General features: G+C 40.5%; 1 protein-coding gene across 5 annotated transcripts in view; it reads right to left on the reverse strand.

Moving 5' to 3' along the window:
• The window catches only part of MEIS2 (Meis homeobox 2), a 174,204-nt gene that overhangs the window by 5,592 nt on the left and 142,318 nt on the right, over nucleotides 1–26,294 (reverse strand). For all 5 annotated transcript variants that reach the window (XM_086748556.1, XM_086748554.1, XM_086748557.1 and 2 more), the window contains one exon: nucleotides 938–996. In XM_086748556.1, coding sequence (XP_086604682.1) covers nucleotides 938–996 — 59 coding nt within the window. The remainder of the gene's footprint in view (nucleotides 1–937; nucleotides 997–26,294) is intronic.

Consider the following 26,294-nt stretch of genomic DNA (forward strand, 5'->3'; position numbering starts at 1 on the left):
GGACATGGCTTTTCCTATTTACATAGTGTATTTGGCTTAAATGTTTTGTATGGTTAGTTGAGTTAGTGTTTTCCCCTTTTTCACCTGTTAATGAAAATGAAATTTAATGCTACACGGGAAGAGTTTCCCAAAGGATTAATAACCTTTTTAAAAACCTTTAAAGTGAAGCAGCAGGCGAAATCACCATCAAGTTAAAGCCCTTGTTAGTGACAACAGTCATCACCACATGGAGAACAGTTTTATCCCATAACCTCATGGCAGGAAACCACAGCTCCCTAGTATGCCGAGGAAATGCGTATTACGAAGTGGAATGATTAACACGGCACCAGTTGTTGTGTAAAGGGTTATGTATTCCGAGTGCTTTAATAGAAACGTAGAAAAGGTATTGTTACCAAAATCATATGTTTTACTGGGAACATATCTGGTGCACTCTTAAACAAAAGTAATAATCTTTTAATATTTTCTGGCAGTATGGTACCATGTCGCATTAGTAGCATATTGTGAATAGTCAAAGCAAATGAATGGATACAATGAGTTTTACAGCTCGCCTTCCAGAAGTGAAAGCAATGCATACACCAAGGAGTTGTGGGTAGCAAGAAAATGAGATTGTCCTGCTGATTGGATGCAGACAAGCAATGAGTAATTCAAGAGCTCACAGTCAAACAAACTGCTTGTGGCACTACTACTTGTACCCAATTACCAATTCAGAGAGAAAATAAAAAGCAGTTTCAGTAGAGTCAGGGTGGGAAATTTCCAATTAGCACCAATTAGTGAAGTTGCTTCCTACAGCGGAATTCTGGGGACATAAGAAAAAAAATATAATCTCCCAGAATGCCTGGTTGGAGCATTTATTTACCAGGTGATGAGACTCCCGAAGAATAACTTGATGAGGATTTGCGCCTGTGGGACTTGAATACAGATACTACTTGGAACTTGCCTGCTCGATTTGACTGGTCAATCATAGGCTGTACTATTCTTCTTCTGGCATTAATAAACCTGCAACAGAATACAAAGAATAGAAGTCCTTTCATCAGCTCGCTTCTGTGTTTTGAGAACACCTCTGCTTTAAAAGTGACAGGATTTCAGCGTGGTGCAGCAACGTGTTTTGCTCCGCGCTGCTTTTTTAACAGAGCATAATTTCACTTTAAAGGATTCTCCTCTCAGAAGTTGTAACCAGTAACACGCTTATCTTACTAGCCAGCTTAAAGCTGGATTTGCCAGAAGGCTTTGAACAAGTAAACGCAACTGAAAACTTGTGTTAAAAGACAATTGTTTCTTTAACTTCTTCGAGTGGCTCGGAACCTGGTTAAAGTTCACAGGCTGGGGGACGTGTTTTTTTTCCCTTTCCATCCCAGGGATCCAGCTACCCTTGCAGCTGGCCATAAATGAGGACCAGGCTTCGCCAGTCCGTGCTTTCACAAGGTATCGCTAGGTCAGCAAAGCCATCAATTAGGCTGTCTGAAGTTTTATCACCAGCGCAGCAGCAATAAGTGCCGGCCCAGAAAGACTTCTGCTCTTCTGCAACTCCTGCCGCTGGGGCCCGTAAAGGCGGGGGTCGCGCGGAGGTCAGTGCCAGCCGGGGGCCACCTCCACGGCCCTGCGAGCGGGGACGCCTTGCGCAAGGCCACCGCCCGCCCATCCGCCCGCCCGAAACTCAGGCACCTCTCAACTCCTCAGAAACCCCCAGCCGCAGGTACATGTGGTTAATATTAGGCCCAAAATAACCTTTCATTTTTTTTCCCTCTCAGACCAGGGCGGTTGCTGAGGCTTTTGAGCGCCGGTAAAGGCAGTTAGTTGGCTGCGGAGCCTGGATTTAATTTCGCCGGTAATCCAAAAATAAGTGCTTGCATATTTCTTATTAGCTTAATGTGCAGCGATCCACATCAGCACAAGCTAAGCCAAATTAATTTCCCTAAAATAATTTTAAAACTTGCCCGTTCACAGAGTTTCTTTCAAAACAGGGCAATTTTCTATCACTCAGGAGCCACGCTTGTTTTTGTCCCCCCTCTTTGTGTTTGAGAACACTTTGGAGCCTTCGCGCGGGTTTTGTGTGCTATTTCACAGCTCAGGCTTTCGGCTGGTGACCCTTAAGGAGTGCTAATGAAGTCGAAGACTAGTGTTTAATCCTCTTCAGAAATACTAACATGCCCATCATCCAAAATAGCCTCCAATAATTGCCATTGGGCCCGATCCAACGCCTAGCGAAGTCTTTCAGTCAGTTAACTGAAAACTAAGTTCATCTGCTCATTTAGTAAATTGCTAGCCTTTATACAGCATCAACTCCGCAAGGCCTTTTGTCGTGCTTCCCTCCCTCCCGCCCCCCCAGTTAAATTCCTCCGCAGATAATAAAAGATGGTGGCACACCTTCGATTGCATCTTCCCTAATCACAGTCGTGGAAATTTCATTAGACAGATGCATAAATGCTACAAGTAACACTAAAGGGCTCTTTTGCATCTCTCTGTTTACATCCAAAAGACAGTCTTTATTCTTTAGGAAAAGTATAATTCAGTTGTCAGAAATGTCACCCTGCCTCAGAATTAGTCATGACTTCAGGTATTAAAATAAAAACTCAGACACAGTTGATGTACTTGTTTATTCCCTTCTGACTGCAGCACAGTGAAGGCATCTCCTACCCTAGCACTGTGATTTCGAGGCGTGTGTCTGTTCTCAAAGACAAAGGTCCCTGATGCAACTTAATTTGCTGAGTGACGTTCCAGTAACGTTACCGCACTGACCAAATGGAGCCTGACCTGAACCTCCTCCATCCAGCGCCCCTTTTATCAGCTAAAGTTAAGGCCAATAGAGATTAACAGGAAAGCCTGATAAGACTGTTTTCTCTTCTCCTATGAGCTTCTAATGGTGTATACAGATGGCAAGGTTTTAAAGAACGGAACGAACACTTATTTAGGCCCGTAAAATATCACAGACAACAGAAACATCCCCCCACACGCATACACTTTCCGTCTTACTAACCCCTTTTCTTCAATCAGGCCACTCTTCAGGGAAACCAAATTGCTTTTTCGGTTTTTATTTAAACCCCAACCACTTTTATTATTTACATCTGGTGGTCTCCTTATTTATGTCCCTCTCCACTTCCCTGCACACACACCCCGGCTCACAGGGCTGCGAAGCATTATGGGCCTTGGCTCTCAGTGGGAGAACTCGACACTGTCTTCAAACAAATAATTAACGGGAAGGTTAAAGGTTCACCCAGAGGTCATATCTTTGGATACTCCTCAGAAAGTTTACATTAGTAAGAAATGGGTGCCCTCTGAAGTGTTCTTTCAATGGGCTCGCACGACAAGGCAGAGCATTAAGAAAATTCTAAGTCCTGAAGGGTTTCAGGTGACAACTGCTTTACCTCCGTGAGCGTGAGCGCACAGACTGGGACACTCCACTCCAGCCTCACATATTCGAAAGCCACCACAGAGAAAGCCTTCTGGGCTGGGTGTTGAAAACCCAATCTTGCCCAGCCATTCACTCCCAAAACAGCCTGGCCTTATTTTATTCCGCAGATGTGAATAAAGCCAGCCTTTCACTGTGACCTCTGCGTAGAGGCAGTTCACTAGTTGCTTTGGAAATGGGAGTTAAAGCCCTAAAGGTGAGTCCTCCAATCTTTGTTTCCCTACAGAAAAAAAAATACATTTGTCCAGTAAAACTGGCAAAAAATAGTGCTTGGGTTTGACTTCTGATTTCATTATTTCTCCATTTTTCTTTTGCACATGTGCATAACTGCAGGTGCAAATGATGTCCTCTAGACCAGCAACACTTCGTTTGAAGAGAAGATGTGCTGTCACATACTTAGAAAGATACAGGAGAACAGAGGCTTTAGGCATCCAGATCATTTTGCAATTCCATTTCTACAGCTCCTCTGAAAAATCCTGTCCATAAACAGTAGCAGTTATACCCACCAATGGGTAAGTCTGAAGAAATACATATGAAATTATTCATATTTGCAAAACTCCAGGTGCAAAACAGACATACATTTCAGGTGAAGCTAAAAATCAGATCCTAGTTTCATCAGCAGTAGCTACATCACATAATGCATCAGCGCAATTGGTAGACAAGGGCACAGAATGCAGTGTTTGTGGATTATTATTTATTCTTTATACTGCCCCATAAATATGCACAGTGCATAATAGAGATGTAGAAACCACAATCCTTGCCCTAGCCTTTACATTTTTTGAGGGCTTTTTTTTTTTTAATCCCTCAGGGAGCCATCTCGAGGGCCAAAGTAAAGCAAAACACAGCTTTTTGCACAGCACTTCAGTTTGTGCATTGCAGAAACACTGTGATGTTATTTTGGCACAAATGTCTTCAAAAGGCATTAAGAGACAGGTGAAAAAAAGAGAGAACACCAACGCCACTATTTCCAGCATTATTTGGAACCCTATAAAAGAAGAATTCACAGCTCTGCTCCTGACACTAATTGCCTGCCTTGTTCATATCCTTCACCCAGAGGCCAAAGATTGAATGGCCTGAAAAGATGAGTAAAATCTATCAACAAGACATGGATTTCTTTGTTACTCTTCTGTTAATAGTAATTCCTATTATTTGGACGATAGCAGCAGCTAGAGGACCCAACGAAACTCAGTCTTACGCCACCCCATGCTGCACAAGCACACCGCCCAAGAGAACTCAGGGTCTGAACAGATTTCCAGGCAAAGCCTGGGGGAGAGGAGAGACGCCTTCTCGCTGTTTGCAACGGGGAACAGAGACAGAAGGAGATTAAGTGACAAGGCCAAAGTCATACACGAGATCTTTGGCAGAGCCACACACCCAACATAGATTTCCTCAGTCCTCTCTCGGCGCTCCTACAATCTGCTATCCATATGCTATCTTTCCTTTGTTCCCCAGCTCAGCAGTCAGGCACACTGGCAGGGGACTGCACAGAGAGCTCACACTGCCACTGTTTGTGCCTTACCTGCTGTGTAGATAAAGAGGGGTCATCAGCCTCCAGGGCTGTGAGGCGATACCTTCACAAACTCTACATTCATATGGTGCTTGGTCCTCGTTCCAGAATGATAAATGAGGTGTGTAATGCTGAGAAATACATGTCATTGACATAGTACATTTAATGAAAATCTCACTTCCAGCATTTTGCAAATGACAGATTACCAACCTCGTTTATCCAAACAATAGCCATCTGAACCGAAATAAGGGGTTTTGCATCTTGTGTTTTTCTTTAATTGCTACCTAAAGCAGCCACATATATTTCCTATAGCCAGAGTCTGTCCTTCTCACACAAGTAGTTCGGTAACTTTTGTGGGACAATTTATGAAAGCACAATGAACAAGATTTGGCTCAAAATACACAACAATATGGACTTCCAAAAAAACACATTTCATTTTTATCTGCTTCCTGCAAAAAACAGTAGAGCAGTAAAGGTATACTAGTGAATATGCAATGTAGTCTGGTGATTTGGTAGCCCTAGTCCTAATTGGTTCCTACCATTGCTAATTAGCATGACAATATAATCTAAATATATGCATTTAATTGCATCTCTTCAAATAGAGCCTTGGTTTTCTTCGTCCAAAATAAACATGTATTCTGTATTTTATAGGAAGTCCTGTAATTAATCTTCTTTATATATTTATCGTATTTTATCTCAAGTCATATCAAATGATGTTAAACTCACATTTACATAATACATTTTATTTTTATAATAAATAATGTTCAGATCAAATTACAGAGAGCTATTTCTGCAAAGTGTAAAAGAGAATAAACAGCAAGTAGGTATCTCTTTGTCTGCTTGTTCAAATCCGGCACATTCAAAAATAATTTTGTTGTTGTTTCCACTGTCTTTTTATACATACTGGACACATATTTCAAAACACTGTGACCACTCTGTAACTGAATCGGAGTAATATGAGCTCTTGAATGAACTGTTAGGGACTGTACTGACTGATAATCGGAATTAGCTTTACTCTATGGCTATCATGGAAAACTCACTTCAAGTACACAGGGTCACAACAAGTCTTGTTTCAGGAGGATGAAGTGCATGAAAGCTCAGGAAACTACAGTTCATCCCCAACTTGGGGTCTAATCTGAACTCAAGCAGAGAGTGGTATTTAACTCCAGTCCCTTGTCTATATGTCTAATATCTTCTGTGAGATGAACTGGTGCAAAACTCAACCAGTCTCCTGCAGCAGAGTAGATCGCTCCTTCAAAGAGACTGAGGAACAAAACGGAGCCACCACATACAACTCAAAACTTTTCAGTATCAATCTGGATTTCCACTTAAAATATCCATCCTAGAAAATGAGGTGTTAAAATATTGCACTTATTTAACAAACCAGACACTGCATAAATGGGGTTCTCGATTCTTTAGGTGAAAAACAGAAAAATAAACAAATTTGTGAGATGAATTCACAATCAGCTCTCTAAAAGGATTAACAAGGAAAACTTTGCCTCAATTCAGATTTTAGCCCAAGAAGACACTTCTGCTCTTTTTCTTGAAAGAACAGAGATACTGAATAAACATTGTCACAGGCTTAGTCACAACAATAACAACAATAATGTAGAGTTAAAATAGTTTCTTTTCTGTCATCTCAATATAAAGCCTAATTTTCAAAATTTTTAGGTACCCAGTGGAACAGTCTAGCAAGATTTTTCAAAAACCTGCCAAATCTGGATGAGAAGCTTGGCTCTTTTTAAACCTAAGTAAATGGGAGCTGAGCGTGATGAATAAATGGGTTTTAAGCACCTGCTTCAATGTTTTGCTGAGTAAAAGCCTAAGAATGCATGCTAAAAAATAATCCAAATGTTTTCACCTTGGATGGGAAAATAAATCTTTGCCTAAATGATATTTCAGTATTTGGACTATGAACATGTCAGTGTTTAGCTCAAGGGTATACACTACACTGATCCCTTGTTGCCCAAGAATGCCCTAATCTGGAAGGGAAAACAACCAATGAAATATTATATCTAAGTCACAAAAAATGTTTTCATAAGTAACCTAGAAAATTACTTCTTTGCCAGGCTGAAAGAATCATTTCAGAAGTCTTGAGCAGATCAGAGCAGTCTGAAAGAATGCATTAGAAAAGACTAATTTGCAGAAACACATTTATCAATATACACTCCCCTCACCTTTACAGCAGTCTGTATTTATCACCCAAACTTTTATCTGAGCAAGTAAAATCTAACTTATTTAAGTTCTCCCTCCAATACGTATGCTAAACTGACAGAATTAGGTTCAGGCGTCCTTCTGTGCGTGCGTCTACAAAAATAGTTGAAAAAGCCCTTGTTTATGCTTCACTGAATCTATGCCGCACCTGGTTACCAACTCTTATTTACAGCATTCCTTATAGGAAATTTAAAAAGCTGAGTTAGTCACCTGGAAATGAGCCATCTAAACGAGGCTTCCCTAAGTCATGAATATTGAGAAATGGAGTCACTTACACGGTTGGTTTTGAGAGGAAGAGGGAGGGACAGGCAGGTTCCCTCCCTAACGAAACTTTCTATAGTTTTGGACAGCCTTGTTAGAGAAAGAGGGGTTACAGCCTGTTTAAACTGACTTTCTTAAGCTAATTTAGACATCTCACATCTGTAAAAGGTGTGATTCAGAGGACCTAAGTCAGCATATACCTTTGGTGGAGAGAAGGCTTCAGAACATGACACAGAACAACTAAGCTGGGTGCCTGAGGCAGCCCCAGGCAGGCACTAACCATCCTGAAGACCTTTGCCGCATCTTGTATGTTTATGTTGGAGCTCCTAAAAATGTTATGCCACTTGGAGCTGCCAATTGTTGGAAATAATGAATTTGCCCATCCCATAACTGTGAGACTGTCCTAAAAGTCAGAAATCTTGTTGGTGTTTACTTTGTGAGTTTTTGGGTCATTGCGCCATATTTTTAAACCGCTTTTCTCAGCCTCAAAATCTAGAAACTTACTTGAAAAGATTCTCATGAAAGTGTTGTCTCCTGGAGCTGGGACCTCAAGTTAACATGAAATAACTTGAGCCTTGTGATAAAATCATGAGAATTGGCAAGACGGGCATCTATTCACCTCAGAGAAAAATCCATCTCGTTAAACACGTAACTCTCAGTTACCAGGTTACGTCTTGGGAGCGCGGGGAAATTATTTGGCCCTGCCAAGGGAGGACCTGGTGCCTGTCATGGGGAGCACCTGCCCTCCGGCACAAACCCTGGGCAGCACCCACCCTGCTCCTGGGGCAGGGGCTCCTGCGCAGGACCCTTTCCCTACAAGGAAGGCAGATGTTCCGGAGGCCTAAGACAGAGTCGGGGCACCCTGGTGCTCCCCACAAACTGGAGGCCCCAGGGCCTCCTGGCTCCCCTGCCAGCCTGTGCCCCGCTGCTTCCATCAGCCTCGCCACCAGCCCAGGGCTGTGAGGGCCCAGCGCCCAGACCAAAGCCAGCCTGCACTTGGGGTAGGCACCCAGCGATGCTGGCAACAAGGAGCTGCCACTCCCCGCTGCAAAACTGGGCTCGCCCTGCGTTTCAGCCTCCGGTGGCCCCCGGTGGGGCCTCCCGCTGTGCAGCAGGGCGCCATGAGGTGGGGCCAGAGCACCGCTCCGGGCCGGGGCCCGGGCGGGGGTCGGGGGCACGGCGGGCTCCTCCGCGCCCCGAGAACCGGCCAGCGCTGCGGCCCTGCTCCGGTTGCACTTGGTGTGAACGCGGGGATGGCGCTGTCCCGGGCGGCGAGCAGGCCGTGAAAGCCGGCCGTGAGCGAGGGCGGGCGGGTGGTACGTGTGCCTGTCAACCCGATGGAGCTCAGGAGCTCCTCTGGGTGCCACGGGGTGGGCGTGGGTTTCCTCGCAAGGCCTCAAGAAACTTCAGCTGTGGTGGAAGAGTGTCATCCCGCATTCCCCCTGGGTGGGTGTCCAGTGGGTAAGGAGCACCTTGGAGGGCCTGCAATTGCCCTGAAGCCAGGTAACGCACAACACAGGCCGGCGATGGATGTTACTCTTTCACGAGTGCTATCAGGTTATTCATATATGGTTATTTATCATGCACCATAAAAATGATCTTTTAAAGATACTTGAAAGGAAGGGAGGAGACAAACAGACATACTTCCTTAGCTATTCATATCTTACAGATAAAATGCAAAGTCAATAGACATAAGCTGCAGTATATAACTTCATCCTGTACTTGATTTATTGCAGATGGGAATCAACTAGAAACTGAATCACTTTGAAATTTTTACTACTGACATTAAAATTCCAGGTTTGTATACATACGCCTCGTGGAGATGCTAAATACAATTTTAGCTAATTTGGCATGCGCTTTGATTTGCTGGCACTTAGACATCCATGTTAAAGGTAGATAACAGATCTATAAAATCTTAAGTAACTCATGCATTTAAAGATGTGTTAATTTATCATCTTAAACTCATAGGAAAAGATATTCAAAACTAATGAGGGTCCGTCAGTCTTGAAAACACAACCAGCTTATCTCAGTTCTTACGTGGGAGTTGAAGGGCCTCATTTTAGGTAACTTCTTTTTTTTTTTTTTTTTTTAAAAAAAAAGCGGTTTTAGAATAATGTCACAGTCAAGTATTTTATACATCTTTTTAACGGTTTCATATAAAATTTTTAGCCAGTTTTAAATTGACCTGAAAAGGAGAGTTGTCAACGAATTTCACATCTGTTTAACTTCCCTGATCAAATTAGATTAAGGCACTGATTCTTCTTCTTACTTTTCAGTGGAAACTACCTAAGTAGCAACTTGCCAAAAATGCATAAAGGTGTTTAGCAATTACGTACTGGGTACGTTTGAAGAGATCAAGGTGCACTCACATGTCCTGTGCTATGGATATCTCTGATTAGCTTGTCATCTACTCTGAAGAAGATGTAGCCCAACTCTCCTATACGATGTAACAGGCCAGCTGTTAGCTGTCTGTCAAGCACCTAAAGTGGACAAGTAGTCCAGGAGCAAAAATGTCACTCCTTTGATCTGGCAAGGAGCAGCTGCTGATTTATAGAGTAGGACTTTGTTCTTCCGTTCTATTTTACTTTCTTTCCTAAGGCAGAACCACAAAATCCAGCAGAAAAAAAAAAAAAGTGCCGTTCTCTGCAACATCAACAAGCTCTGACAACTGCAACAGGGTTTTTCTTGGCCCTAACAAAGCTCTCAGGCATCTCCTTTGACGCTCACCTTTTTTTTTCCTTCTTCTTTTTGCAATGCGGTAGTTATTGTTTAATTCAGCTTCTGTAAATGGAATGGACTGTGGCCAGCAAGCCTGGGGCATAAACACACCTGTATGAAAGAAGCCTTATTGTAGCAACCATCTACAACCAACCTGCACATGCACTACCAGTTCGTGAGTTCAGAAGGAATGTTCCATTTTCCCTGACAGTAAATTTTGCCTTAAGAGAACAATTTTTTGTACCCACTGTCCTGTCTTGACCATGAAGCTTGTACACTTTTCCATTGTTATTAAAATCTGAAGGAAAAAAAAAATATTTATTTTTCTACCTGTCAACCAGCAGACCTCAGGAAATTGGATCCGAAGAGCCGACTTTAAAAAAAAACACAGCCAAAATATATTTATAGAAACACACTGCTGAAAGTTTGAGAACTACTGATCCTAAAGATGCCTGTTCTGCTTCAGAAACAGCGATGCAGTCGCAGCCACCTCCAGCTTATACAGTTACAGATCCTCCTCAAGAAAAGCATTTTGCAAAACCAGTACTCAGTAAGAAATAGCATTTGATGCAACTAACCAGACTGCGGCACTGCCAGCCCAGTGTCAATCCTCCATTCTGTTCTCTTAGACTGGGAAAGTGCTGAGCAGATTCTCTGAGGTCATCAGTCACTAGATGGGCTGTTAAACTCCTGCCTCACCCATCGGAATAGCGAGGGAGTTTTCCTTTATTTCCTTTCTGATCTGTTTTCAAGTTTGTTAGCTAAAAAACCAAATCTACAGGCCACAGGAAAAGCCTGCAGTATGACGCTGCTCAGCAGGAGAGGAGTGTCTTCTCTGTTTACGGATGGGGAAGGGAACCACACAGCACGCTGTGTATTTGACCCTGGTATGTGTCTACGCACATGCTGCATTCACATTTCTTTAGACTGTAACTTTAAAAACAGACAAAAAGGATTACAAAAACAAAGATGGGAAGAGGTGAGGGTGGTGGGGGCGACATCTTGACTACAAGATCTTTTGCATATATGTTAGCTTGTGGAAATAAATAAGAACTATTACAGCCAGGGCCCTAAGGGAGGCAGGAAAATGATGACGTACAGGATAGTATAAAATGATATATTAAAAACTGTGCTGTCAGTGGAACAATAGAATATTAAGCAAAAGTCCGTAATAATTGGCAGATACTTAGCTGTAGACATCTTTCTCTGGTTGGTGGGTACTAAAGTATACGTGAGAGGAAAGAGAACTAGTTAGGCAATTAGAAGTAATGGGCATAAATAATACACTATGTATAAATACATCCCCCCTCTCTCGTGTTGTAGCTGTTATTCAGATACACCTAATCACCTCTTGGTAAGTCACACCTACATGCTAGTATTCCTTGTGTTTTACTGTTTGCACTGTCTGCTTACTGGAGATTCTTTCTCTCTGTAGATACAGAATCATATTCATTTTTTTCCCTTTAATTATTCCAATACTGGTGGCAAGACTTTACCAAACCAGAAGGTCTAATGACTTAGTAGCTAAAGATGTGTCAACACCAGAGACACCATGAGACTGCAGCCTGCCACACTATGAAACACGTGCTCCACAGTGACTGAAGGTTTGAGCAGCACAAGTGTGGGACAGCTATATTATTTAAGTGTGCTAAAATGAAGAGTCAATTATACAGATCTTCCCAGTATTGTACTGGTGAAGCTTTTACTCTGTCTCATCCCACATCCCATTTTGTGTTCTCTGTATCCCACAGGAATTGGGAAGATGCTCTGAGAACATTTTTGAGAGTTTGTAAGTGTACGGATGTGTTTCTTGTGTCCTTGTGTCTTGGTTACTGTACGCCAAACTGGTTTGGAATCATGGAATGGAAAAATTTAAAAACCTCCGGGGAGGTGTTTCCTCAGCCTATCACTCCATATCCCAGGCTCCCATACTTTCTGACCAGTGCTGCATCTCCCCCAGGGCTCAGCTCTTGCTCCCCAGTCTACTTTGCTGGCTCACAGAAATAATTGCAAAGTACAGCTGGCAAGTCAGTGATAAAGCTTGCTGGTGCTCTGCAGGGGTCCTAGATGGCCAGATATGCTATGATTGAGGACATACACATGAATGTTACACCATTTAGTTTCTCTCTGCTGTTTTCATTCTTCTGAACAAGCTAAGGACTGAAACCGGGAAGGTTTGCACTTTCTGAAGCACTTGAAAGGCTGGGTTCCCCTGATTTCAGTACTCAACTGGCTTACGTGCAGAGCAGAGCATTGGAGGAGCCTCTGCTCAACTGCGCCATGTTTCAGTTGTTGTTGGCTTCCCGAGCCAAAGAGGGGGCTATTAATGTGTTTTTCTTTCTTCTGTTAAAGGACAGGTAGCTGCAGAAGTCTCTCTTAATGTAGTCACTGCCACTTGAACAGCTCATGTGAAAATTAACTCATACCACAAAAATAAACTTGAAACTGAGCACATATTTCTTCAATGAAAACTGGCCAGTTCTGTAATGTGTTCCACTATCCCATATTTTGCATACAATTGAGATATCTATTATGAAATGAAACCCAATCTATATAACCTATCTAATATTTATCTTTCTTTATGAGAGCAGTTTGGAAACTCTCTGTGTGATCTTACATAATTTTAATAACTGGTTGCTGATGGATTTCAATATTAACTCTGACTCTCCTGACTGGTAGGGTGTTGAGGCTTAATTTTCAGGAGAATTTCACTAATTGTTCCTACACTGCGTAGGGGTGAAGGCATCTAAGAATATGTGTATAAACTTGCATTTGAGCCCACAAAACTGGTAATTGCAGGGCCGTATCCAACAATGCTGATCACTTCAGCCTGGTCTAGTAAAGCACTCAGATGTATAAGGAAAATTTTCAAAATTACAAAGTCCTATTATCAAAACAGGACTGGATGCCCCATCCCTGGAAACATGCAAGGCCAGGTTGGACGTGGCTCTGAGCAACCTGATCTGATTGAAGATGTCCCTGCTTCTTGCAGGGGGGTTGGACTAGATGACCTTTGAAGGTCCCTTCCAGCCCTAACTATTCTATGATTCTATGAAATCATCATAGGCCCTGTAAAGCTAATCCTAACGTTCAGTGAAATTCTGAGTTAGAAGCAAAGGGATGTTAATGCTGGTGCCTAAATTGTAGGTGATCTCCTCCCAAGAAAATTCCCGTCTCCAGTTAGATGTTCCAGGAATCACCAGAAGGTGGACTTAGATACCTAACTAAATTTTTTTGTAAAAAAAAAAAAAAAAAAAAAAAAGCCCTGACTTAACACTGAAAGTGCCTAAATACTTTAGCCATGTAGATTTCTACTTTTTAACACTCATCCCATAATTTTTTACAATAAGGGTGGTGAGACACTGGAACAGGTTGCCCAGAGAGGTGGCAGATGCCCCATCACTGGAAACATTTAAGGCCAAGTTGGATGGGGCTCTGAACAACCTGATCTAGTTGGAGATGTCCCTGCTCCTTGCAGGGGGGGTTGGACTAGATCACCTTTAAAGGTCCCTTCCAACCCAAACCATTCTATGATTCTAAAATTCTATCGTTGTTGCTACTGTGTAGAGGCATATCCTAACTGTGAGTTACTTTCTGCTGTAACCATGCTCTATCTCTGAGTTAGAGGAAGACACTTATGTCCAGTCAGGATTCCTATGGATCCTTTTGATGAGACAGACATCTTAGGACAGGTCTGTTCTTTCTTATAACAACACAGATAAAGATCTATTTCCTTTATAGCTGACACCATAATCATTTGACTATCTATCTGGAAAGAAGGAGATCAAGTTTCACCTCCCTATCCTATGCTCAACAAAGAGTTGAGCATAGGTCCTTCACATCCTAAAAGAATATCTGAATCATCCAGGTATTCAGTACAGTGAACAAAGCCCTTTCAGTTCTCGTTCTGAAGATGTTCCACCTGAAGTAAATAATTATACAGTCATAATTAACCAGCACTTAACTCTCACACTTCTGAAGTTGGAGCCTTAACCAAGAGGCTGTACAGTCAGTCCTTGTTCTTGTTTAATTTTGTTCTGCTGACTAGTCGTTATGTACACAACAGAACTGGCAGTCAGGAGAACAAGAAAGGCATGATAGTGAAGAAGAGTAAAGATGGAGCATTATATTCAATAGCCCATTGACTGGGAAACTCAACTCACTTAGAACGGTTAAGACAGTGATTTAAATAAAGATGAAGAGAAGACCTGCAAACATCTATCCTATTTAACAGGTGAATTTTCCAGCCAATGAGCCATTGAGTACAGCACTCCCTCTACCCCATTTCCATCTTTTGTGTAAAGCTTGGTATGGCTGATATATGACAAGAACTTAGGCTGGATTTGGACCCTGGGGAGATACACTGAGGCAAGGCTGATTTTGTGTTGAAAGTTGTGTGTCACTCTGGAACACATTGCTGTCTATTTATCACCATATATGTACTTGTGTTCCTACTCCTCTGTTGTGGACTCTCTTTCCACATAAAATAACCATGGGCAGGGCAATATCTCACTTTTCAGTACTGCTAGGGTTACAGTTCCAAGTTTCTCAATAATACCCCATTCTAAGCAGTTTTGCACATCCTCACCAACGGAAACAAGTATATGTGGAACAAAAGACTTTAGGCACTTTGGGACTGGGCAGCAGCTAGGTGACGGTGCTGGAAAATTCAGTGATGGCTAAAGATAAAGACTAGCTTAAGCTAAAGATTGTGGGGTTTGTGCTTGACACTCATATGCAACTCAAATTATATACATATCTAACAGATACGTATATATAAATGAGGAAATATTTTGTAAAATATGTTACACTGGTCTTTTATTGTGGCTTAATTAGTTTATAAGCCATTATTATAAGAATACTTTCATAAGAAATCCAAGCCAAATTTTACAACATCTTTAACCAAACTTTGAAAGAAACACAAAATTTAAGGTCTATAGAAGTATTACGTAAAATAAAAAAAAACTCTGTGAAAAGAGAAAAAAATGCCCCAAATTAACAGGTAGCATCTTCAAGCAAAGTAGTTCAGCATTGTGCTTGTATGCATAAGAATTTAAAGATACATTTCATAAAAAAATTAACTATAGATAGAATAAAAACAATGTTTTCATTCTAATTCATTGTCTAAACTGAAGAAAACATAGGAAGACAAATCAGTAGTTAGAAGAGGGAAGGTTATTCTTTGTTTTTCACTTTGAATTATTAAAATTATCAAGGACATGTGTACATTCCTAGGAAATTTTTAATTTGATAGTGAAAATTGTGTAATATTTAACTATTTTAGAAATGAAATATGCCTTTATACATGTAAACTAGTAAACTTGATTCCATGTAAAAAAGAGTAATAAAAGCAACAAATGCAGACAGTCATTCAGATGAACTAGTAGAGTTAGTTTCCATTTCCTTTTCTTGATTCTTCCCCAGTTGTTATATTCAGTCTTTCCAATGTGACTATATTATCATCCACAAAATTTTTAGCATCATCATAATCATAAAATATATACTTTATATCTTTATAAATCACAGGAGGCTTAGCAGACCCTAGTAATGCCACATCTGCTTTAATCCTAGTAAATTCTAGCCTAAGACAGCATAGCCTGTGGTGTCTCACCTGAGTTCTCGGAGACATTTCAGGAAATGTATTAACTCTGTGAGTCAGTGAAATAAATGCAAACAAATATAGTGGTCAACAGCCAAAGAAAAATTTAGCACTCTAAAGGGATTTTGGCAGAAGCCTGCGTTGAAAAATCCAACTGTATTTTATGTATGTCCCTTAACCATCAATCAGTTCTGCTGAGATGAGCAGTCCAATTAGCTGCCTAATTTTTGATGTCTGATACATGTGTTCACAGTAAAAAAAAAAAGTGTACTTAGAGGACTGGTCTTTCTTTGATCCAAGAAACTAAGGTCTACAGAACAACAAATATGAAAACATTGTAATGTCAAATTCCACATCCTAATCTGAAACAAAAATCTCACAGTTCCAAGTACCTCATTGTTAGGACAAATTTGATGCAAAGATGTGCAGCTAAGACAGGTGCCTACACTTCATTTTCAGGTGTACTAAATACAGGTAAAAAATTGGTAAGTGAATTTTTTTGTGGATATGTTTTGCATCTGGACCAAAAAAACCCATTTCATCCTTCTGCCAAATTTATCCCAAGTGCTACCTAGATCATGTTCTGGTTTTCCAATATAGGACAGTTCTATAATAACTGCTTAAGCATGCCATGTAGTATTAATCTTCCTTGTGAACTCAGTCCCAAACCAGTTTCCATGGAGAGAAATTAAGAGGTATGTACAGGCAAAGGAGAAAATATATGGCTTGCCAATGATACAGAAAGGCTCTTTAGATGGGAGCTATGGTAGAGAGGAAGGATTTTTCAACTGAGAGATTGCAGAACTGAGGGGAGAGCAGCATTAGACAGAGAGTACAGAGGAGAATATGAAAAAAAAATAAAAGAGACATATATGTTGAAGTAGGTTTTGGATTTGTTTTTAAAAAGACAATTGTGACATTGATCCAGAAAAGGATGGTGGAAGGCTGCTGAAGTGCCTAAAATAGGAAGTGATTTGGATGTCTGTGTGAGAAGGAGGCACCAGCATTTGACACATTAGGGGGGGATGAGGAACTATGACTTAGAGTCCTGAAAGAAGGGAACTACAATAGTCAAGGTGGGAAAAGATGAAGGCAGAAGCAAAAGAGACATACTGTTGAAGTGGAAATAGGTAGAGAGGTAGACACAGGAGGTGTGAGAGAAAGAGCAACACTGGGAAATGCATGTGGATTTTGGGCAGTGGGAATAAATGTGTGAGAACTCTAAAGGAATATAGAGGAGTAAGGCTTGTATTTAATAATGTCTGAGAGAGCAATGTTGCTTTGGGTTTGCTGTCAATTTTGGTTGCCAGGTTATAAACCCATCTAGATAAAATGATACTATCTAAAACACAAACTTATTTTAAACAATGCTCTGTTTATTGTAATAGTTTGTTAGCCAAGCAATCTCGGCAGTAGCTGCAGCTGTGGCTTGTTCCATCTCATCAGTAATTTTAACTCTCTTATAGTCATTAGCGTGAAGCTTTTCACAGTATTTTAAAATTATAAATATACTTTCCTCCCAGTTCTTGAGTTCCATTTTGTTTGACTGGACTGTGCATCCTTTAACATCTAAATAATTTGCCCTGAGAGTCATCACAACATAGCTACACTTTGTAACAGAAGATGTGAATATGGTTCTGATAAAGCTCTGCAATGTTGGGGTTTTTTTTAAAGTAGCTTTGAACAGTTTATGATTACCTATAACAAGTATCTTTCTCCATAACATAGTCCAAAGATCCAAGTCCTAAAATAGTGTGCATCTGTGTGAGACAGCAACCATGATATCTCATACATTGTTTTATCCTCACTGTTTGTTTTGTGTGGAGCACTGAGTAGGCTTTTACTTATGTCTGCTTTAAACAGTGTTTGCCTGCCCTAAGACTTTCGAAAAGACTCCAGGATGAGGTTAGCACGATAAAGAGCTTGATTTCTCTAAGCAACAGTCATTCAGACTGACAGCATCCATTCATTTACTGGAGACTAAATATATATATATATATATATATATAAAAGACTCAACTGTTGGACTTACTGACTCTTGAAAGGGCAGCTACACTATCATTACCACCAAGTGCATACAACCTGAGCTTGATGTTGGCCTACTTAAAATTACTATTTGCTATGAAGGGTTGGCAAAGCAATTTAAAAAATGATGTGGTAAAAGTAAGAGAAGCCCCATTAAAAGCTTTTTCTTTCCTTTAAACAAGAGTGAACGCAGTAGGACTCTGAATTTAACCCACTTTCCTTTGTCTTTATTAACATCTATTAACCGATTAGATTTCTTTTAGAAATAATTGTGCCTTGTCAGGTAACTGTATAGTTGTGGTTTCTGATTGGGGAAAGGTATTACATCCAAACACTGAAGACAGATAAAACCAGATGGATGCATCTGTCTGTCCACCCATCTATCCACTCAAGAAGCGTTTGGGTGTTTTTAGGGAATTTAAAGCAGTGGTGCAAGTCATAAACAAAAGGGGCATTTTTAAGAAGGAAAATACACTTAATGAAATAGATGTCAAAATTATTTTATTGTCAACATTGACATTATCCATGATACAGCGATGTTGTGTGATTGTTCCTATGGAATACTAGTTCTCAGAACCATAATGAGTTGCTATTAGAAAAAGCAGGGACATATTATTAGTATCCCCACAGAGTTATCTTCTAAATTATTTATGTGCAACACTTCTGCGTAATGGCAGTTTTAAACTCAAGCAAACAAAGCAAACCACACAATAAAGAGAGGGGAAGAGAATTGTACAGAAACTCTTTCTGAATGCCTGTAGTTAGAAAGGCGAGTCAAACAAACTAACCAGATTTTGTTTCCTACTCAAATTCTCATGAGGTTTGCAATAGACAGCATCAAAGCTTCTTGGGGTTGTGTCACCTTGATAAAAGATTGAACGGCACTGTACCTGTTATATCTCTCACATTTAAAATGCAAAGGAATGCAACTTTATTTGTCTGGTGCAAGTTTGCTTATTGTCTTTGAAATTCCAGAGCAGACCCTTCACAAAAAGCTTAGCTATCAGAAGGGTCCAAATAACACCAGCGCCTTGTGTTACTCTTACGTTCATCCCCGAGGCTATGGGGCTAGGTTTGCACAGGAGTTGGAGGGACAGCGGGGAGGGTTGTTGTTTTTATACAAACTTAGCATTGGGAATTACTGATTCTGCTTTCTACACTTGCTTTACCTGTACAAAGTGTAATGATTAACATTTTAGGAGTCAACACGTTTCAGAGAAATTGAGATGGGATGCTTTTTTTAAAAAAATAAACAATTTCAGTCAAACTCAAATCTGCTTAGTGCAGAGAGGATTTGGGTAAAACTGAAGAGAAAATAGCTTAGACTGAAGGCTCTAATGGTCTCCTTCTAGTCTTAAACTTTGCATTTATGAACATATAAAGATCATTCTGTTCGCTTTCCATTAACCAATCTATGAAGTTTTCCCAGCTGAAATCACTGTCTTATTAACTTACCGAGTAGCTAAATTTGGTTACTTAAAAACAAATTCCTAACCCACAAAAAGGAAGAAAAAACATACAGCATGGCTTTTTTTCCCCTGTAAAAGGAGTATGTAGCTAAATATTCTCAGCTTTTTGTCAGTCACAATGCAGACAGGCTTTTAAAGTATCCAGTTATTCTGAGTGCCTCTTTTTCTGGGCATTTGGATTAAGGTACTCAAAGTAAACACGCAATGAACATGGTGGCCTTTTTAAAAGCAAAATGACCCTTACATGTACTAAACCCCTTATTTGCCTTATGCTACTTCAGTTGCACACCAGCACCCTCATTGATTACCATGGAGTTACATTAGTTTAAAATTGGAGTAACTGAGGAGTGGATCAGGTCCTATAGTCAGACATATGTTTTCCAGTAGATAATGGCTACTTATATATTTATGAATTTTAAAATGCTTTTCAATTCAACTATCATAGTTACTATGTGCAGGAAGTAAAGAAGTAAATTGCAACCAAGCTTTCAGGGGTTTATTCCCTCATGGAGCACTTGTACTGCAAGTATCAGGGGAGGGCAACTGTATAGTGCCCTCTACATAATAAATGACACTGTTGAATATTCTTAAAGTAATGTCTCTGTGTGCGTGGTTTTAGGGACAGAGTTATTTATCTGTAGGGTTTTACATTCCTAAATACTATGCCATCATTTATTTAACCCAGCTTCATGGAAAGTTTCAAGGAGGTTTAAAATAATTGGTACTCAGACCTGTTCTGTCTATTCTATCCATGGAAGCAGCAAGTACTCACAGGGTAATAAACAGCTTTCAGGCAAATGTGTAACTCCAGTGTCAATGGGAGTTATGCGCAGAGACTCAGAGCAGAAACAGTATATAGCTCTCCGTTCCTGAACATGACAGTCATAATAAACCTTAACCTCGACATTCCCTGCTTTCCTCAACCACAGCTGAAAATGCTACACACATTTATACCATCTAATGAACCAGACATTAAATGGAAACCACAAATCTATACCAATAGATTATCAAGAAGAGAAGTGTGAAGTGAATACTTGTTCATTGTAGTGTCATGGCAGTTACAAAGAGGAAACACCTAATACATCATCATCATCTTCCTTCAGCAAGAGTAGGGGATAATCTACCAATGGAGGTCCCACCAGCTACTGAAGTAATAGCTTGTAGACCAGATAGTGCAAACACACAATGCAAAATCCTAGGGGACAGAAACTCAGACTCACCATGGTGAACCTGGTAAGAGAATGATGGATGCTTATTTTACTCTTTGTTGATGGCAATACAAAGGAAGGACAGACTATGGATTGAAGTGGGGGTTTGTGTTCGAGTGAATTGTGTCTGGTTTATGAATCAGTCATATAGCCTTTTTATTAACATATATAAACCAATTAATTGTATATGATTATTACTCTCATTATGAAAAGAAGTGAGGGGGTATAAGATTTGTTCTTTCAGCAGCAAGTAAGTAAAGAAAGGGTAGGAGTGAGCGGAGTTTAGAATTGACTCCTTTTCCACCCACGCCTCTTTTGAGCCTGGGAAAAAAACCAGCACTGAAATGATAGCAACCTATAGCAGATAGTGGTCAGTAATGAGTACAAGGGCAAAGTAGGAAACTGCTTTTGCTATGCCTCAGAGACATTCCATGCTATTCCTACAGTTTTAGTAATAATCAAGCCCTTAGTCTACGTGACACTGTTTCCTATCGGTTAATGATAGTAATTATTTCTTCCTCATCTCACCTCTCATTTTCCTTATGTTGTCATAATACATTTTCTATTGTTTCTGAGACAATTTGATAATGAAGGGCACAAAAATACCTAGGCACTAATATGTCCATGCCTTTACACTGCACAGGATTTACCTTCCTCTGATTGAAATTCCAATGATGGCTGAGGGCCTGATTGCACTAGCTACAATTACTAGAGTCTGGTTTACAATTTGTTCTGCAACTGTTATTCACATGTAACTTTTCAGAAGTCTTTCTAAGATTATTTTTTTTTATGTGGGATAATTAGCCTGATATTTAAGAATTCTAATCTCATATAAATGTTCAATCAAAACACATATTTTCCTGTGAGCTAAAAATGCCTGGATTTCAGTTTTGATTCTCAAAAGAATGTCATTGTTCCTGCAGGACGTGCAATGGAACATAAAAGAGCACTTTACCTCACCATTTGAATTGGATGAATTTTTTTCTTCGTCTCTATTTTCTTTATTTTTAAGTGTTTAATTGATTATTGTTGTCTAGGGCTTTTTTTTTTGTTACCATCTTTATTTTCTAGTCCTGTAAGTGTGGATTTATTACTTTTGGAAAATCTACAAAAAGAATGTTGCCCTCATTCTATGCTTTTGATTTAATATATTTAATTTCTAAATAAAAAAAAAATAGACATTTTCAATTTCTAGACCCACTCAGTTAGCGGTCTTTCTTAAGGGACTACGAAACAGGATGCCAATTAATTCCGACTGTATGATGTGTTTTCCAAGACCCACCAATTCACCTCTCACAAGCCACAAAACAAATGTTGGTAATTGACTTTTGGCAAGTACAGATATGAACTGGACTAGAACTAGAATTACAAATGTTTTGGTATATGAAATACTTCCTTATCCATTATATAAACACTTTACCAAAGTGGTAGACAGACAAATTACTATGTCTTCATGACTCTCTAGGTTAATGCCTCCCTCATAAAAGGAGGAGGAAAGAGAAGGATTTAAAAAAAAAATCCCAGTAAAGAATCTCTTACCTTTGCAGAGAGCAAGAAGAAATTCAACCCAGCAATCAAAAAGAAGATTGAAAAATCAGCCACCAAAAGTGGGAGGGCACAATGTACAGATAAAGGGGGAAGTAACTGTACTTCTACAGCATGCATAGAAAAGAGGGACACCTGAAACGTTTGGCTGGTTGTGAAATACATTTGTGGGCAAATCCACATTTTGTGTTGAGGAAGCACAACTTAAACCAGAGCACAGTAAAATGTGGTATCTTCACTGTCATGTTTGAATAGGGATTATTAGAGCCCCTGGTTTAAAAAAGAGAAGAATGTTAATGTAGAATTCAGGACCTGTAGCAGCAGGCAAAAGAACTATTTTTATCTGCTTATAATGAGGAAATATGTAAGCTTATATGCATTTTGGTTCAGCTTACCTCTATTTAGTTTTAATCCAGGCCTATTTTTATGGATTTATTTTAAATACATTTCCTATTAAGCAAATAAAGTTGAAATTCTTCTTAACAGGTGGCTCATATAAAAACAGATCCAATCAACTGTCTGACAAAGTGAACACCGTGGAGGAGAACAGGAAAGTCAATCCACTTTGGCTTGTACCAAAAGAAGCAACCTGCCAGAGGCCAACAAAAGAACAAGAGGTGGAAGTGAGCTGAAGTGTCAGGATCCAGCTGGTTTCAGGGACCCAGTTCTAGGTCTGTCATAGGAATAGTAAGTTAGATTTTCCCTGGTTTTGCACTATGTAAAGTCGCTCAACATCTACAAAGTTTCTCTTCATTTACTTTGGGACAAGCAGGAGTGTCATCAGACCAATCTCTCACAAAATTTTATATCATACTTTACAGGCCCAGTCATTACTGGAGGAAAGATATAAGCGGTAAATATCAATGCATCCATTTTATTTTTCCTTTAAAGAAAACTTTTATACATTTGAAGATTATAACTAAACAAGTTGTTTAAAAAAATCATTATTTCATGAAGAAAGGAAGAGATGAACAGAAATTGCTACAGTTCTTCAACTTGGCAACAAGAGTCTTTTCCTTCTCAGTTTTCAGGAAACTGCTATATCTTTGGGTATTGTACTGCAATTGCTTTTTGAGTAACTTATTGCAAGTACTATTTGAGGACTGATTCAAAATTCAAAATTGAAATCTATGGAAAAACTCCAACTCACTTCAGCAGGCTTTGAGACAGGAACATGGACAATCTGAAGGAGAGACTAAGGGAATGAAACTACTTTGAAAATCTACCAGCCCCCAAGCACTGCCTCATGTACATTACCGACATAGTGCCCCAATGTGACTTTCCAGGAAAGTAAGAGAAATAAGCAGCAAAGTGCATTTATATTTCAGATAAAAAATTTGGGGGTTTTTAAAATGTTTTTATGTTGTTTTTACGCTTTTCTGCCCAACATTTTAATGCTATTTTAATGTATTTTTATCTTGGTGTATTATATAATCATAGAATCATAGAATGGTTAGGGTTGGAAGGGACCTTCAAAGGTCATCTAGTCCAACCCCCCTGCAAGGAGCAGGGACATCCCTGACTAGGTCAGGTTGCTCAGAGCCTCATCCAACCTGGCCTTGAATGTTTCCAGGGATGGGGCCTCCACCACCTTTCTGGGCAACCTGTTCCAGTGTTCTATAACTCGCATCGTAAAAAAATTTTTCCTAATTTCTAATCTAAATCTACCCCCCTCTATTTTAAAACCATTACCTCTTGTCCTATTGCAACAGGCCCTACTAAACAGCCTTTCCCCATCTTTCTTGTAGGCCCCCTTGAGGTACTGGAAGACCGCTATCAGGTCTCCCCGGAGCCTCCTCTTCTGCAGGCTGAACAGCCCCAACTCTCTCAGCCTGTCCTCATAGGAGAGGTGCTCCAGCCCTTTTATCATCTTCGTGGCCCTCCTCTGGACCTTCTCCAACTGGTCCATGTCCTTCTTGTGTTGGGGGCTCAAGAACTGGACACAGTACTCCAGGTAGGGTCTCACCAGGGCAGAGTAGAGGGGGAGAATCACTTCCCTCGACCTGCTGGCCATGTTCCTCTTGATGCAGCCCAGGATGTGGTTGGCCTTCTGGGCCGCAAGGGCGCATTGCCTGCTCATGTTAAGCTTCTCATCCACCAGCACTCCCAAGTCCTTCTCCTCAGGGCTGCTCTCAGTCCATTCCCCGCCCAGCCTGTATTTGTGCCTGGGATTGCCATGACCCAGGTGCAGGACCTTGCACTTGGCCTGGTTGAACTTCATGAGGTTGGCACGGGCCCACCTCTCCAGCCTGTCAAGGTCCCTCTGGATGGCATCCCTCCCTTCCAGCGTGTTGACGGCACCACACAACTTGGTGTCGTCGGTGAACTTGCTGAGGGTGCACTCTATCCCACTGTCCATGTCGCCGACAAAGATGTTGAACAGGGCCGGGCTCAGCACGGACCCCTGAGGGACGCCACTCGTGACCGGTCTCCACATGGACATTGAGCCGTTGACCACCACTCTCTGAGTGCGGCCATCCAGCCAACTCCTTATCCACCGAGTGGTCCGTCCATCAAACCCATGTCTCTCTAGTTTAGAGAGAAGGATGTCATGCGGGACAGTGTCAAAAGCTTTGCACAAGTCCAGGTAGATGATGTCAGTTGCTCGTCCCTTGTCCACCGATGTCCATAATGTCATATAACACAAAAATATATTAGTATAAGAGTCCAGTTCTTCACCAGCTCACCTTTATTACTTCAGTGTTTAATTACTTGATGTTTTAACACCTCTGTGGAAGCACACAGCTCCATCCCAGTGTTACAGTCTGGCAACCGTACACTGCTCACATAATGAATCCACTTGCTGACTTCACTGCTAATACTTATTGTCAGCAAGTCTGTGCAGACTGTTAGAACCTTCTCAGGTGATTGAATAATTTAGGGGACAGGTTTCCAAAGCTGTCCATGTACCTAAAACAGACATGTGCTTTGTGGTATTTATAAAAGCATGTGAGGGCGATTTGAAATCAACCCACTATTACATGGATGCTGTCTACAGTGAGCTTCGCATCTCAGCTGGACCTTTGAGGAGCTGCTGTGTTACGACTAATAAGTCTACAAATCACGTATCCTGGATTAGTTCTCAGAAAAAGGGAAACCAGAAATTTTTGAGTGAAGTTGTAGGAAATATTTGCAATGAACATAATTGCATAAAACAAATATAATACTGAGTTCCAGCAAAAAAAAAAAATAAACTTCAGCCCAGGTTCATAGAGTGATTCTGGAATCATCTTTAATTTTGCATTACAGTCATGTCATATTTCAAAACTGAAGAAAACATTATAGCTAAACTGATGCTCAAACCACAGCACTGCTTCTGGGTTTGTCACTGTTTCTTGGAGAGAAATGAAATTTTTCATTTTAGTGGGAGTTTTGACATGTAAAAATAAACATTAAGTCGTGTGGCTGAGGAATAAAGCTCCTCCTCAGAACTGCTTTTATGCAAACACGACCCTCCAGAACCTCGATGTGCCAAAGACTGTTGAGACTTGCTCTCCCTGATTTAGCAGTTTACTTAAGCGTGTGCCTGTCTATAAGCACATGGATAACCTCATTAACATGACTGAGAGTCAGGCAGGTGCTATGACAGCCTAATGGAGTTAGGCCTCATCTGAAGAATGGGTTCTGATAGTGTTTGTTCCTGAACAAGTCAGCCAACAGTCATCTCAGGTTTTTTTACTGATCAAACTATTTTATCCTTTGTATCGATGGCCTTTGATTAAACTTAGCAATGGGATACTCAGCAAGAGTGAAAATTTTTCATTCTAAATAAAATTATTTTAGCTCATTATAATTAAGGCTATAATCATAATGAATTTTATTTTGAAATGTTAAACTAGTGATTCACCTCAGGAAAAACACCCAAGGTATCTGTGAGGAAGATGGCATCTACTTTTCATCCAGAAAGAGGGTAAAGTCTGAGAAATGATGGAGCAGAAGTAAAGCTAAATGCACAAGAAGCAACTGAGAAAAGGCCTTATCTGGAACTGAATGACTGGGTTTTTCCTCAGTTTACTCCCCAGATCCAAGTAATGAGACCTTCAGGGGACCGGCAGGACTCATCTTCCCCTCCAGAAAGCAATATTGTTCTCTTGTGTAGAAATGAACTCTGAACTACTGTGCCTTCGTTTTTCTCCTCCTTTTATATCTCCCATTGACTAAACTGCTGGGCTTTAGTAGGCACTGAAAAGTTAAAGTTCAGAGAAGGACAGCCATCATGGAAAACATAAATGGACAGACCTCACCACATCCAAAACCTTCACAAAAGAGTACAGTGTTAAGGAAGTTCCATGTAAAGTTAATAGAAAAATCATGATTTCCTTTTGAATATATAAAACAGAAA

This window comes from Chlamydotis macqueenii, chromosome 5 (assembly GCF_036417535.1).
Source record: "Chlamydotis macqueenii isolate bChlMac1 chromosome 5, bChlMac1.mat, whole genome shotgun sequence".
NCBI classification, from domain to species: domain Eukaryota; kingdom Metazoa; phylum Chordata; class Aves; order Otidiformes; family Otididae; genus Chlamydotis; species Chlamydotis macqueenii.